Raw genomic sequence first — 16577 nt, forward strand, 5'->3', positions numbered from 1 at the left:
CTAACTTTAATATAGAAATAGAAATGCAGCTTTGATTTGGTGATGTGACATACTTCTTAATAACTTCCGTTATGTAAGGTGCTGATAAAGATTAGAGTAAATAAGGTTTTTGGGAAAGTGCTTTTTGAAAATACTAACTGCTAAGATATTACCTCATTGCACTTCTTAGAACTTAGCAGGAGTGTTCCTTGGATGAATGACTTGGTATTATAAAGCGAGGTTAATATAAAGCATAAGTAAGCTCAGCAAACAGATGGAAGCTAAAAATTTTAACTGTGAATGGGATTAAGGCAGAGTTTTATTTACACTGTAGTTTGATTTAGGTTTAGGACACTTAAATAGATTTGGTGTTTCATGTAGGGCCAGTTTGGCTGCAGTCTGGTTTAGTTTAAAAAGGGTGTGATCCAGAGCTTTATAAGGTGCCTCACCCAGCTGTTCAAATATTTTGTTTTACTTTGTGATTTATAGTAAAATGTGTAGGATTATAATGAAGCTTTTCTGGCAATACGTACAATAATGCTATGGAAATAAAATATTGACTTAATAAATGAAAGAACATTAAAGTTCACCAAAAGTCCAAACTGAAATTTTCAAAACCTTTTGGGAAGAGTTAACTATTTGTGTTAATGAAAATAGCAAATGCTAATGCGTACAATTATTCTACCTCTAGGAACCAGATGTCCTACTGATTTTGCTGAAGTTCCCTCAATTCTGATGGAGTACTTTGCAAATGATTATCGGGTGGTTAACCAGTTTGCAAGGCATTATAAAACAGGACAGGTAGGGAAAACTAATGTGTAAAATATTAAAAATAGGAATGAATGTATTCAGGAAAGGAATCACATTTTCATGTGTTATTTGTTAATAATGTTTAAAGTAGAAACAATGAATATAAATTATTTTAATAGTATAATTTCAATTACTCAGAAAAAAATGTTAATATTCTCATTGCAGAAAAGATAAATGTAATCTGTAAAAGAATACCAGATCCTTATATCCAAGGTTCCAGTTACATATTTAAAACTTTCAACCTTTTTTTCCTACAAAGTTTGTGTAGTTTCTACACTACACAAATTTAGTGTAGTACGTGAACAACTTCTGTGTGAATCAAGTTATTTGGAGTGTTTTAATTTAATTACAGGTAAGTTATGACAAAAATAGTGATTCATCATTGAACTGTCTAAAGTCTGTCTTAAAATAAAGCTCGGGTACCAAGTCATAGAGGTAAATGGAAATGATCTGCAGTGTTTAAAAATTCCCATTTTTAGCACAGTGTAGGGTAGTGATTGAAATATTTTGTGATGAAAAGTGTATTGCATTAAAACTCTGATTCCTTTTTTACATAAGCTATTCTATGCCAGTCTACTGCAAGGATCTACTTTCTATGGGAAATTTAGAAAACAGTGCTCTTTGGAACAAGGTGACTTTTGGTGGTCGCTTTAACGCATGGCAGCAGAACGTGATTTTTATTTGTACAGCCATTTAAAAACTACGAACTGGTAAACAATAACCAAAAGTCTTTTTCTATGAGGGAGACTTCAGTGTACTCAAATGTGATGGTTAAAGAATAGACTACCCATCAATGCAAAACCAAGAAAGCCTCTTAAGTTGTGTAGTGTTACACTTCATTGAAGCTTTTTATCCAATACTAAGCAGTCAGTGTATTTCAGTATTATGAAAGGGGAATTATGTTTGCCTCCTTCGAATAGTTAGAAAAATACGTTGCTTAACTTATATTTTAATAGGTACTTTAACTTCTATTTTAATAGGTAGTCTGAGAAATTTGCTCTGTAAATCTGCTTGCCTTTTTTTTTAATAGAGCAATCATTTCTGCAGAATTGATTGCACTGAGAAAGTCTCCTTGAAACCTGGGAGTTAAAAGTACTTGGTTCAGGAGTGTTCATCACTTATATGTTTGAGTCCACATACCAAAATACTGCTTTCTAGCGTTCTCTATAAAGTTCATGTAGTGTTTAAACATAGTGGAGTTAATCTGATTGCATATGAGTTCAGAGAACGAGCTTGACTAAAACATCTGAAAGAGATTTGTGGAACATTATTTATGGCTTTGTATTTTCAAAATGACTTAAATCTAAACCATGTTTAGTTGCAGTGCAAAAGCTAAGAACCAGATGCTGTGTCCCATTTGGCATTTCCATAAACTCTTTCTGTTTATTGGTGGTGAAATCTTGCCCTTTCAGAGAGCAATTGAGAGAGGTTTAAAGTAGAAATTCAGTCCTGAAGGGGGCAAGAATGGATTATACTGGAAGATGAGAAAAAGAGCCTGAAACTGCTGTGTGGCTTTTGAGGGCTTTAGACTGCTTCCTTTTAATTGCTTTTTTTTAAATTTAGAATGTGTTTTTAAGCCATTATCCAACATATATAAATCTGCTTTTGCTTATGTTGGTTCATCTAAGCTAGTTTTAGGAATCTGATATCGGATTTCTGTATCTGTCATTTAAATGCAAATAGATTGAAGTAATCTTTTTGGTTCTTGAAATTTAGTTGATTGTTACAGCAATTACTTTTATCTGTTGTGTATAAGTTACAAAGTAGCTTGGATAGAAAATCGCAGCTCTCTTACACTTACAACTTCACAAAAATCCTTCTGGGGCTTATTTTCTGTGCTTGTTCCCTGATTAATTTTTTTGGTGTGCAAATAGAAGTTAGAATCAACATTTTTGTCTGCAGTGTTTTAGTTATTTGGAAGAAAAATAAGTCCACTTTGTGCCCTTTCAAGGGGAAGTAAGGAAGGTGGGTGAAACAGTTAAAATGTGAAATCTGTAAAACCGTTTCATCCAAATGTTGTTCCATATGAGAACTTCCATTAAGTTTCTTCTTATGAATAGAGAGACTGAGCTTTTCTGTGCAAGAAGGATCTTTCCTGCAGCAACTACACCAACATAGCTCTCTGCCGGATGTCAACAGTAGGAGGGTTTTTTACTGACCTAGCTTGTGGAGGAGGCAGTGCAGATAATTTGACAAAGCATCCTTCTTTTGGCATTGCTACATCTATGCTATAGATTTTGCACATAAATTTCACATGGTGTCATTTTTAACACTCCTACTGAACATAATTACGTCAGAAAAACTTGGTAGCGTAGTCTCAGCTTATGATTGCCCTTGCCATAAAAGCCAATTGTAGAAGGACTGGTCCTGAGGATCCTCACTTAGGATCAGTGCCTAGGCTTATGGGAAGAGGAGGGGAAAGAGGTGGTGTTTTGATTGTTAAAACATGAACTGTTGAAAACTGTTTTTTTGTAGCATTGCAGAAAAAAGATTTGGTGGGCAGGCTTTCAAAGATGAGAATGCTTTATTCATATAGACGTGGATCATGAGGATCTGGTCCAAAATATCTTGAAGTTTATAGAAAGCTTGTCTCTGCTTTCTGTGTTGTGCTGTTGAGTACTAAGGAGTGAAAAGTCTTGCAAGCTCTTCTGGCAAAAGGAGAAGTCTTGTGAATTTAGTTCAAAAAACTGGCCAGCACAAAAATATTTGTTCCAAGAAAGTAGCAAGCCTAGTTTTACTTTCATCTTAAAGATAACTCAAACCAGAAAATCCTTGAGGAAAAAAAAAAAAGGAATAGAGAGAACTGTGTTAATTAGTTACTAAAGTTGAATTACTCGGGTAAGCTCATGAAGTACCAAAATGAGGCTGTAACAGTGCTTAAGCAGACAATCTGGTGCATGTGTACCATTCTGTATCACTGTATTTGTTTGTTTAATTTCGTTTAAGTGCACAGATATGTGGTAGGTCTGTCAAGCTAAATCATTTTAAGCTTGTGTGTCTTTGGAGGCTCTCTTGAACAAAGGCCAGTATTTCAGCTGTTCAAATTTGAACTGACTTCATTTTTCACAGAGATGGAATTACAAAGGCAGTATTGTATTAGCATGATTACAAGAATAAGCCCACAGATAGTAAACAGTCATAATGTGTTGCAGTTACTACGCAGCAGTAAGGAGTTAAGTGTGCTTGGGGACACAGGGAATTCTATTCTTTTAGCCACCATGGCAAACATGCTGAAAAATTCATGCCAGTATCTTAAAGTTACTTAATATAGAAGGATGAAAAAGTGGAACCCAAAGTAAAGCATGTAGTGTTTAAATTTAAAAAATGGAATGATTATTCAATTACCATAGTTTTAACCAAAGCTCTGTGAAGTCTTTCTTTTAGAAGGAGGATGACAGTTTGATTCTGGTTTTATCGGAGAGCTCATCTTCTAGGATAAGTAAAATAATCATGCTGATGCTTTTTTTCCTTCACTCAGCTGCTTATTAAGGGGCTGTATGAGATCGTAATGGAGCAAGGAGAAATAGTTTCTATTGCCTGAAACAGTACATCTTCCTTATACATTTGAGACCTCAGCATATCTGTATGCCTGACATTCACAGAAAGAAAATGTTGGAGAGGAGTGGTAATCTTTGAAAAACTCTCTGGAGTCTAATTTTAGTTCCCTGAAATGTTAAATTTTAAAATCCCAAAGGTGCTTTTTTATCTCCTTTTTAGCATTCTTTGAATTTAACCTGATTTTTGCAATGTTTTTCAGGTCCCAAATTCTGCTTGGCTTGTGAGTTATAATCACAACACAATCTTTGAGCCAGATCAGTAGCACTCATAGATTTAAATAAAAAAACACTTATGCCTTTTTCCTGTGCCTTTTTGTCAGTAGGTATTGTCATAAGAATGATTTGTAATTTCCTGTTGATTTTCATCTGCTTGAACAGTAAAGCTAGATCTTCAGGGCAGAGTAGATGTACATTGTTTGTTTGATACTCATATGGATGCAAAAAAGCTAAAAATGTTTTCTTGGAAGCTCTTGGTATTACCTACATATTTTACTTGGTCTCTAGAAGGTGGTGCTAAGCCATTTCCTGTGCAAAGAGATTTTAGTACATGATTAATGATCATTCTGTGTCTTCCCTCAGGACTTCGATTTAGAATAGGGTAGATACTTGTAGCAGAACGTAAAAAAGAAACGGGTGAATGCAGAGGCTACATGTTCAGCAGTCTTCTCTGGCTTGAGGTCAGCTATTGGCAGTACAATCAAAAGAAGGCAAGGCTCTCTTGGGTGAAGAGTCTGTAAGAAATGCTTAGCTCTAGACTGAGAATTAGACCTGCTTCAGTTGCTTCTTGAGCAGGGCTGGATGTGACCAACTGCCCCAGGGAATGTACAAAGTCTGTCCACATCGCCAAACCTTGCTGCTCAGCGCCCCAGTGACCTGCAAACTTGGACTTCCCAATTCAGTTGAAGATATGTGGGACTGTGGTTTACCAAAATGCCAATTAGAAAAGTCTTAAGTGCCTTTTGTTCTATTTATTTTGTGTACTAGCTCAAAGCCTGTGTTCTTAACTTCCTCTTACCATCATTTAATATAGCTGAAATATAAAATTGTAAATCCCTTATGTTAAAAGAGCTGGCTTGACCTTACTGGTAGGAGTGCTCTTGGCTTTAACACTCTTAAATTATAAGTGTAAAATATACATACTTGCTGTTGCCAAGCTTTTGGATGTTCAGCTTTTTTTAACACTGACAAATTACAGCTTAAGAATTGCCATCCAGTTTTCTCATACTTTACTGTATCCAAAATACAGGTGCCCCTGGAAGAAATCAGTTTTGTTTAATTCCATACTGCACTACTTCACTAGGAAATGAAAGCCTCCAAAAAGCTGCCAAAACTTGCTGATACGTTTGGTGCTTAATAACAAAATCTGTTCAAAATTCTATAGGTTTCCTTACACAAGAGTTTCCTGCACGACGACTGAAACTGTGTTATTGCAAACCCACATGTTATTTAGTTCCAGGATGAAAAGTCATTGAAGTGCATGCCTCCCTCTGTGTAAGAGGATAAGATGAGATATTCATAGAGCCAGGAGAAAAAGTGTCCAACCAAAATACGTCTTACCATTTGAATTTTTTTTCTACTTTGCTTCTTGCCTTAATAACTTTTCTACATAATTATGTAGTATTTTGAACAATACTAAATCCAGCGTGGAACCTCAAGTTAGTCAGCTACTAACATCTTTATTACTATGGATAACTGCCCATTTATTCTGACTCTAGTAGTCCAAAATCATCACGTAATTTGAAACAGAATTTTTGTATTTGGGAAGTGTAAATACTGGCCTAACAAGGATATGCTGTAGAACAGACTTCATGTTCATTGGTTCATTTTTCTGTGTTGAAATTTAACAGCTGTGCACATTTACGACAGGCAAAATAGTGGATGTTGTTCTATTCCATTCTTGACCCAGCTAACATTTGTCTTGGAGAAGAGGTTACAAGCCTTGTCAAGCTACTGCATAAAACAGCTGTGCAACTTGAGAGTTTTTCTTATCTGCTTTAACTTCCAGATTCCACAGAGTTAACTGATAACATTTTCCTCACTTATGTGTAACTTTTCTGGAGTTGGATTTTTATTCTGTGAACATTAACGTTGTTTGCCTTGAAGTCATATCATTTGCACAGAATCTAAACATATGTCTCTGCCATCAGGATCTGTAGACTTTCATGTGTTAATTTTTAAACACTTCAACACACTGTAAAAGTGTAGGTATGCTTTTAGAGTTCAGTGTAATACCAAACATCTGTACTACATTGTACAACTTGCAGTAATTTTCTTAATATTTTAGCAAGAACCCAGTTATTTTAACCATATTTAATATGTTTGGTTAACAGAACTGCCAGCAAAAAAAAGAATATGCTTCCTAAGAAAAAATCTATTGAAAAGCTTCAGGAAGCAGCAGAAGTGTAAGGTCAAGCATTCATATACAGATATTCTTAAAAATCTGGCATTAAAAAGTCTTTGGATGTACTTGTAGATGTCTGGATAGAAAGTCAAAAAGGGTTTGCTTAATGACTTTCAGCCTGTGGTGGCATGGATAATTTTATTGCCATAGATGTGGAATAAATTCAACTTGTTAAAAATTCAAAGGGTAGATATTTACTGTTCAGTATGACCAAACATTTATGTGGGTTAGGGTGGAAGGCCTGATGCTGTCCCAGCTGAAGTTATAAAAAACCTGCCAGCTCAATGGGAGTTATGTGGGCCTCCATGTAAATTTAAGTGAACTATGCTCAAAGATCAACAGGAGAATGTATTATAATATCTGCTTTTGAAGATTAGTCAGGATGACCTGGAGGACTTTAACTGTCCCATCTGTTCTTTATCTCTAGAGATAGTCATAATATTTTTAACAGGCATATAAGGGAACATAGGATCAATTTATAGAAAAACAAACACTGAGAGACAGTGATTTCTTGATTACTATGTAAATTACTGCTGGTACCTTAATTGCCAGTTTAATGCTTTGTTTAGCAAATGAGATTTCCTTCCTCAATGCAAAGCACTTCAAACATATTTTTATTACCACCAGCAGTCTCTTTTTTTTCATCTTCAGCCTTTTCTAGTAGTAAGCATACTATTTACAAATATACATCAATTCTAAATATGTTCTGACTTTTTTTTTTTTTTTTAATTCAAGCCACTACCAAAAAACATGGTGTCAAGACTATGTGAGTCCAAAAAGGTGTGTGCTGCAGCTGATATGCAACTCCAGGTATGTTCTTTGCATTCTAGTCTCTACTTTCTATCCAGAACTTACAGAACATATTTTAATTCTTAAAATTTTACCAAATTTTTATTTTAATGTAGACACATTATCTAACTATATGCAAATCAGTGAAAAATAATTCATTTTTTTATTAATTTTTGTGTTTGGGTTTGTGAACGTATTCTGTGCTTTCTGCTTAAAGCTAAATGTCTAAATATGCATGAAAATATCATGAAAACCGCAGCTTTTGAAAATGGTTGGATTATCAGAATTCCCAAATGTGGTTTAAGACCGAGTTCTTAAATTAATGGAATGATTTAAGGAGAACTTTCAGTAGAGGAAGTATTGTGTACCTTTGGATCATTAAAGTGTAGCAAGACTGAGAGTTACAGGCCACCTTAGTAAAATCAAACTAGCTCATTTATTTACTAGAATGTGATTTGAGCTCCTTGTCTTCCGCAGCTTCAGTATGAAAGTGGCACCTTCTAACTGCCATCAAAATTGGTGGCTGAGCTATAAGGCTGTAAGACTTCTCTCTCACTGTGTTAGGAGCAGTAATTAAATCCATAAACCTTTATTTTCTGTGGGTAGATGTGATTGATCAGTCATTCCCATAAACAAGCTATCAGTGTTGCTTTTGTTCAAAGGAACTAAAGGAAATTAGGGTTCTGTCTAAAATTGGTATTTAGTTTTTTTCGGTCCTGCAATAGCAGTTCTCAGATGTGAGCAGTAGCATTAGTAACCAGCCAAGTTTTTTTACAGTGAGAGTTTGGCTGCATTTAGTATGCTACAAGCTTCTGCTGTATGATTTTTGTGATTTTGTTTTCTTCTTTGTTTTGCCTTAAGCCAGAAGCATATAATTTTTCTTTCTACAGTTGGTCTAGTGTTTAGGTGAGATAACTCTGCTAGTACCTTAATAAAGGGTAGTCATTATTTTTGAGATGGGGAAGGAAACAAATTTCTTCACTTTGAAAAGTGCCCAAATGATTGCAACCCTGTCTGCAAACATGAGTTGCACTGGTTAACTGAAGTTGATTTAAAAGAAAAACTTAGTTAAATATTTGCAGTTTGCTCTGTGCAGTTATTTATAGTGATTTAAAACTAATCAGAATGCTGGAGTGTGGACCTGTAAATGTATACATGTCAGTTACACTAATCAAAACCAGACTTAACACTGTTTTCAGTGTATACATACATTTTTCATTGGTTAAACTTAATGCATTTTTGAATTATGCTTTCAGTGCAGCACTGGCCGTCGGTGGCCAGTGTTGGCTGTGCCAGTGTGAACAAGGAGGGTGCTATCTGTGGCTGTATCTCTGTGACATGAAAATAACTGCACCCTTGCTGCAGGTCTGATTTTGAAATGCACACTCCTGGCTCTGAAAGGTTCTTATATAGAGATAGCTGAGAATCCAGAAGCAATGTGGGCAAGAATATAATTAATTCATATAGGAGGGTTTTTGGGGGGGGAGGGGAATTCTGGATTGAAATAAAATTTCAATATACTGAAAATGCTTAGTGGTGGACCTCTGTTCATGAAGTTCACCAACACAGAATAACTTGTCAATGTACAGACTACTAACCACCAAAGTGATGATCAAGTGCTTTCACATGCACCCGTTCTTTTCTGGTGTGTCCATAACAGCTGCATAAAGATCTGACAGATTTCCTTTCAACTTTTAATATGTATTATGCTATAATCTTGTCAGTTTGGTCTCAAACCTTGACAGGGGGGATGCTGAATGGGCTTGGATACCAAGAACACTTTAAGTCACAGATATATTAACAAGGGACATGGCCTCCCTGTCCTGTGGCAGGAAAGATGGCATGCTCCAGAAGTAAGTCAAGGAGGGGTCATTGCATCGGTCCCACAGGATGGGCTGTGCAATCCCCCTGCTGCTGTTGGCCCTCAACTGCTCCTGGGATCTCTGTAGGGTTTGTCCCAGAGTGACTCCAGACCCCATAGCTTTAGAGCTGGGGAAAGAACACCCACTTCTGGTGGGTTCAAATTCCTGTGGGCACCTAATGATTGACTGGTGCTGGCAATGATGCAGTGATTAAGCAGGCTGCCTGCCCTCAAATTACTCTTGCGTAACTAATGGTCAACCAGTCTCAACCCATGCCAAATGACCACAATGCCACACTGAATAGTATTATTCATTTCCTGCTTTCAGTACCATGTTTCTGGAGATTCCAAATGTAATACCCGCAGAAGTATGCACTCATTCCAGAGACAGACTGGCAGAGCCATTCTGTTCATTAATTCAGAAAAAACATCCCAGAGAAGTTGACTGCATGGCAAATATAAAGTTCATACATTCCTTTTGTACAAGTGTGTATTGTTACTCATGCAGATTTAAAAGTATAATAATTCCTTGAAGAAAAGCATGTATTTCAATCTGCAGATACCAAAATATGTATGTACTACTAATGTATACACCTGAAAAAACTGTGAATGATGACTCTAATACCTTTCCTGAAGACTTTGCAAAGAGTATATTCTAATTTGACAACTAGGTGCTATGTAGGCCTTATTTGACCTTTAAAAGAGAAAAATGCTTACAAATTTTCCAGCAGTGGGGAAAATGCCTAAAGGTTTTTCTGTGGTCTGTTCACTGAATAAGTCTATTGGCATGTGAAAATAAGAAATGATGCTGTTTTTTCATCATAACTATAATACCTCTGCATTTTCTTCCAGCTCATGTAATCAGGTACTCAAGAGGACAGATAGGAGAATCCATGCATCTTCTCATGAGGCTTTTGCCATGCAGATTGAGTCCCAGAGTCTTTCAGACAGTAGTAACTTCACTGGAAAATGCATAACTGTTTACATATTAATGCTATTAAGCAGACAAGGAGCTAGAAAGAAGTGGAATCAAGTGAAACAAATATCAATGTCAGTGCAAAACAGAGAGATAGTATGAAGATAGATAACTATTTGATGGCCTTTTTATATTTCTAGGTCTTTTGGGAAATGTGTTTGTTTTACTGAAATTAGAAATCATCTTCTAGCTACTGCTTAATATTAAGTGTTAGCCTGCTCCTCAGCAGTATCACCTAAAATCCTGTGGTCCTGGGATGTGTCTCCCTCTCCCATTTCAAAGGCCTGTGTAAACACAAAGAACTGTGGTTTGTAGATAGGAATGCTTATGGCTATAAAGTTAATCCAAGTTTATTTTCAAGGATGGATTTTTTTTTTTTTTTTTTTTTAAACTATGCTGTCCAGGTGGCTTGGCTCATAGCTTTCTTCCCACGCTTTACATGTGCCAAGATCAGGGGAAAGCTTATAGCTGGCTTCAGTGACTCATTTCCCTATCGCCACGTTGTTCTTTAGGGAGTCCATTTCACTGGCCTTCAGCTGACATTTCCCCACTGCCTACCTGTGAGCTGAGCTTTTGCTCAGCTGACGGTTGCCCTGACCACAAACTACTCGACTCCAAATTTTACTTTAGAAGAAGGTTCACTGCAGTGCGGTCTGCTCTATCTTGTGAGGAACACTGAGGAGCAGCTTCAAACAGGCCCTAGCAAAGCTGGGAGATAGAAAAAAGAGAATCAAGGCTGGGCTGAAGCAGGGTGCTAAAATCTGTTGTCAGATGCTGAAGTTCCTCATGTTTGGTTTGGGTTTTTTGGAAAGGAGAGGAAAGTTGGTGTGAAATGACTCCTGCAGAGTCACAAAGGCCTAGGGTGGCAGGAGAAAGTGAGTTCTCTAGGACTGTTACATCAGGTAATTTTCAGATCTATTCATGGTACTTACTGTTGGTCATATTCTCAGTCACCCTTGCTACCACAAATGCTGTAGCTTTTGTTAAACTTTGTTTAAAAAATGAACTGGGATTCTAGAGACCGGCTCTGAGGATGAGAAGTACGAGCAAAGGCATTGTGAATACCTTATTTTGCTGTGTCCACTCAAATAACTTTAAGTCTTTTTATTAAATCTATTTTAAAATACTCTTTTTTAAAAGGGGAATTGCTGGAGGGCTTTAAGGACAGATCTTAATTTTATTTAAACATACAGGTGATTTAGTACTGCCAGTGGTCCCAGTGACCTAAACACAGATTTATGATAGGTCATGATGGTGGTGGTTGGTGTGCTCCAAAACCCTGTTTCTCTCCTTGTATGTTTTACTAAAAGTAGAAGATTTACAAAACCATATATATTTAAACTCTTCCCTCTCCCTATTCTCTCCCGTTCTTTTCTATTTGTCTTTTTTGGTTGTCAAATGCCAATGCCATGTGCCAAACACAAACATGTATTTTCTCTCTTCAGGTATTTTATGCTGCCTTGGACCAAATCTACCATGGGAAACATCCTTTAAAAAAGTCAACCACAGAAATTTTAAAGGAAACACAGGAGAAAGTTTACGGATTGCCATATGTACCTAATACAGTGAGTAGAAACATACTGACTGTATTAATACCCCTATTTCTCCCTGCCCCTTGCACTGCACACTCACATGCTTATTGTTGTATTGTTACGTTGAAAGAATTTTCTTTCTTTCAGCCACTTTATTCAGAGAGTAGGGTGTTAGAAATTTTCAGCTAAAAATAAAAATTTAATTAAGGTACCTGTTTTTTGTACAGGTGTAGTCTTGTCATGCTGAACTTGATTACTTTTTCTTTATTTTCTTATTAAGGAAGGCACTGGAAACAATACGTTGGAAAGAGGCTTTATTCTAGTTTTGCAAAGGACTGTTTGTAAAAGGCAACAAAACGTTGTGCTGCATGTTGGTGTTTGTATACTGTCAGTGTTGGCATGTGAGAGCAAGTCAGTGTGAAGTAGGACTTGGAAGTGTGTTTTTCTCACTGTACTGCTGTGACCGTTGGCACGTCACTTATTTATCCTTTCATGTGGTATCTGAAAGTGTTAAAGCCTTGAGTTCTACTGAGCTATGTAATATTGATCTTCATCATGACTTAATTGTGCATTTATTCTGTACTTCATGTGACATCCAAAGGTGCAGTTTGCATAGATGATAGTCATGGGATTTCCTGGGCTGGCTGGAGCTGAATTCCCAGCCCGAGCATGGCCTGAATCACTGTTTGACACTTTGGTCAGAATACCCAGATCCTTTCTGTGCTTTCTGCTTCTCAGGAAACATACTTTCGTCTTTAGCAAAAATGTAACTTTCGTTCTCTGAGAAGGGTATTAGGAGATCCATGCTTCAGCCCTTTCCTCATTGAAACTGTACTGCCTCTGCTGGCCTGGCAAAGCCAGAGAAGTGGAAGCAAGATGTCTTCAGAGTATGATGTCTGACTTCTCTACATTTTTATAAGTGTTGTTTTGCACTGTTCTTCTGCAGACGTTAGTTATCCAGTGAACAGAACAGTTCCCTGCTTTGAAAGTTAGCCTGCGTCTTTTGTTCGATTTAAAATATTTTTTATTTAGCCGTTACCTTCAAAAGAGTGTAACATCTTGTAATGAGCATAGCTTCAATATGAAGAGAGACAGCAAGTTTTGGCCTGGCACTTTATCTCAGCAAAATGTACTGTGAACTTTTAAATTGTCAGAAAGTCTATGTTCTTTACATTTACTGAATGTAGAATTAGTGAGTCTAGTGAAGAACTGTAATACAACTTAAATTTCAGTAAAACTTAGTGAAAATTTACATTAGAAGAATGTTAGCGCTCTGTAGAGTAATTAATATCTGTAATTTGGCTTGCTGTCCTTTGCTGCTCTTTCTTCGAAACTTAAGATATGTGTCCAGTTTAATTTGTAATCCAGATAAAAAAATAAATGTCTTGAAAGTAAAAGTTTTTAAGTGAAGAGAGTATATTCCTTCCTTTCATTTAATTTTGGAGCTAGACATTGAAATATAGTAAGAGAGACCAGCTTTTATTGTCATCTGTCATTTGGATAGGTACATATATGGCTGACGGAGAAAACAAAGTATTTTGATCATTTAAATTTTATCTGCTCTCTATAGGTTTAGATGCAGGCTTGGATATCTTACATTAGTGGTGTTGGGTAAAAGTAATTCTTCCTTAGTGAAGATCTTAAATGCACTAATGTGATTTTCTGTAGTAGCATTGTCTGTCAGGCTGCACAGGCATCCATTATTATCTCTTCCTGATAAACCTTAATTCCCTCTTACTGCTCTTGACAGGCAAGTAAACTTAGTAAATATCCTCTGAATGTACTTGGGCTTCAATCTCATTGTGCAGACTCATTTTCTGAAGTAGAGCCACATCATATATCTTCAGCAGACGAATTTCTGTCTTTCTGAGGCACAGCTCAGATAAAAGGACAATTTGTATGCATCTTTTTGTTATAGTACTTTCAGAATGAGGCACATAAACTACACCTAATAAGTAAATGCCACTGTAGCTATGTGGTGATACCTATTTTAAGGTAAACCAAAGCACCATCCTCAGCAAACACTGTGTCTTATGTGCCAACAGTAGGAGGGTTAGTGGGAAGAAAATCCTGTCGAAGTGTGTATTTGCTATTCAAATAGGTTTTACAGGCATTGGAGCAGTCGGCACTGCATGCAGTAGTATTTACATTGGCTGCATTGACGCGGACGGTCCCAGAAGCTAGTGCCACATGCAAGACAGAAAAGAAGAATGGAGCAGACTGTAGACAGACAGAAGCACAGAGAAACAGCACTCCATGAGACTTTGTTTTCCTGAAGAATGCAAATCTCTATTTCTGGCTGGCCGTTGCTTATCTGTTCAAAAGTACACAGGGTTTGCTGCTGGGTCCTGGAGGATGAAATTCCACTGGGATTTCTTTGCTCTATTACCGAATCCAGAAGCTGACAACTGCCAGGCAGGGGGCAAGGAAATGTATCTGCCTGTTTTTGTAGTGTCTGGCAGTTTTGTTGCCACAGGAGATTTGTGTCACTGAGTTTGGAAAATGAACAGAAATTTTGCGCAGGCTGGATTCTTGAGTCCTTGTGATGCCTTTAAAAATCAGTCTTCCTTTTGACTCTTCTAAGAAAGCATGATAAACCAAATAATAATGACCACATGTTTTTCTGCCATTTCTTCCTGAATGTAATTGGTGTCAAAATCTGTGCACTCTGGGGAATTCAGTATTCTGCTTCTGCTCCAAACTTTTCTTCAAATCACAAGTTATTTCTCATCTCCTGTGAAGCCATGGCCTTCACAAGAGGCCTCTTATGGCCTGCCTTGCAACTGATAACACTGTCTGCTCTTAGAGTATCTCCCCTGGTCTCTTCTACGTTTGTCTCCAAGATGCCCAGAGAGACTTTAAAAAGTATCAGGTGACCCTTTGATCAACCTGAGACATGATCAAAGTCTCTCCCCATGATGTGTTGCTTAGTCCCCTGCCTGTCCCCCAAGTTCAGACTTGAAAACTACTTTCCTTTGAGACAGTCATCAGAACTTAATGATATGCCATTGTTAGTCCTGTGCCAAGCATAATAATTCCTATCTCCTGCTGTGGGTTTCAGTTCAATATCGTAACAAAAAATGAGGCACAGGGTAAACAGGCTTTGCAGTGATAGTGGAGATTGCAGCCTCCTGCAGTTACAGGAAAGAACTTCCAATAATGAAGTGGTTTTACAATAAACAGCAGCTGCCCAAATCATCATACCTGAATTTTCTTTGTGAAATATTGAATTAGTTTGAATTATTGATTCTTATTTTCAAAAACTTATTATGGACTTACATATTATGGCGTCTCTCTGCCATAGTAACCTTTCTTCCTTCTAATCTAGAAGTTTGGAGGGAGATCCTGGTTTCACTTGTGACTGTGAGGAAAAATGGTTTTGAAGAGTGAGGCACAGTGAATCTGGGGTCTTTTTTAGATTGCTGCCAAATAGTCCCTTTTGCATTTTTTAAAATTACGTGGCCTTCCAATAAGCTTTTCTTCCAGAACAGAAGAATTTCTTGTGTGATACTTGAATACAAAGTGCAATGTTGGGGTTAACCCACACACATAATTATAACTACATTTGATAGGAGGAAACTTGTTGGTATGTAGGGAGCCTTTTGATATTTTTTGGAACACTAAATAATTTGCTATATACCCTTTTGCTCTAGCATGTTAAGAACATATTAGTTCAGCAGGACCACCTCTATTGGTGGCCTAAAATATACATCAGGTTAAAGGTTTAATTATGCTTATATAATTTTGTCCAGAATGCAGGTTACTTTGGCAGCATGAGAACTTCTTAATGGCCTATGGTTGCTAGTGATCTGAGAGACCAAAACACCTGTGAGACCAAATATGTTAGCCAGCCAAGTTTGCCAACAGAAAACAAGGCAAGTATTGTTATAGATACCCTAGAGGGAAGAAGTGTATGAAAAATGGTGTATCACCAAAGTGGTTGTTAGTCTTTCTTCTTCCTGCAGCTGGGGGAACTCTGCCCAGACAGGGATCCTGACCTTGGAAGGCTCCACCTAGGCCTTTGTCTTAACTTGCTGGGATTGTGTCTGTCATGTTCCTGACAAAGGAAATCAATGGATGAGGTGCAGCCTAACATTTGGAGCACTCAGGGAGGCTGTCAGGCACTACTGGAAGATGTGGCTTGCCATGGGTGCTGAGAACACAAGGATTTCATTAACAGGGCACATATAAAGGCATCTGGGAGGCTGGTCAGCTGAAGAGGAGTTGGTGTCACTAGACAGAGAGAGCTAGCTTCTCTGCAGAGAGAAAGTATTTTCTTCATCACACATTGTCACCATGTGCCCAAGCCCCCTTTTTATTTTGTTGAAGAACACCTGAGGGCAAAAGAGCAGCTGTATGCCTCTTTTTCCTTCTTGGGAGTCTTTTCTTAGGAGTTTGAAGGTGGCTTGACCTCATGCTTAGTTGTGTTAGGTAAGCCAGAAGCGAAAAATGGAGACAGTGTGGTTTCTGAAGTTCTCTGTTGCCATCTTGAACCGACGATGATCGCTGTCAGTAGTGGTGCCGCAGTGGAGAGTGGAGAGTATCATTTGTAACAGGCCTATTCCCTCAGCCTACTGAGAGCTGCCTGGCAGTTTGAGTGAAATATCTTGTTATTGAATTTGCCATCTGCATTATTGTGGTATCTGTTGTCTTAGGATTTCTTGTTAGGTCT

The 16577-nt window shown here is 37.4% G+C and overlaps 1 protein-coding gene across 2 annotated transcripts in view; it reads left to right on the top strand.

Annotated features, from left to right (window-relative positions):
• MIPEP (mitochondrial intermediate peptidase) overlaps positions 1 to 16577 on the top strand; it is a 78595-nt gene that overhangs the window by 38892 nt on the left and 23126 nt on the right. For both annotated transcript variants that reach the window (XM_069808142.1, XM_069808141.1), the window contains exons 14-16: positions 671 to 780; positions 7483 to 7557; positions 11819 to 11938. In XM_069808142.1, the coding sequence (XP_069664243.1) occupies positions 671 to 780; positions 7483 to 7557; positions 11819 to 11938 (305 nt within the window). The remainder of the gene's footprint in view (positions 1 to 670; positions 781 to 7482; positions 7558 to 11818; positions 11939 to 16577) is intronic.

Source organism: Haliaeetus albicilla, chromosome 20, assembly GCF_947461875.1.
Source record: "Haliaeetus albicilla chromosome 20, bHalAlb1.1, whole genome shotgun sequence".
In the NCBI taxonomy this organism is placed as follows: domain Eukaryota; kingdom Metazoa; phylum Chordata; class Aves; order Accipitriformes; family Accipitridae; genus Haliaeetus; species Haliaeetus albicilla.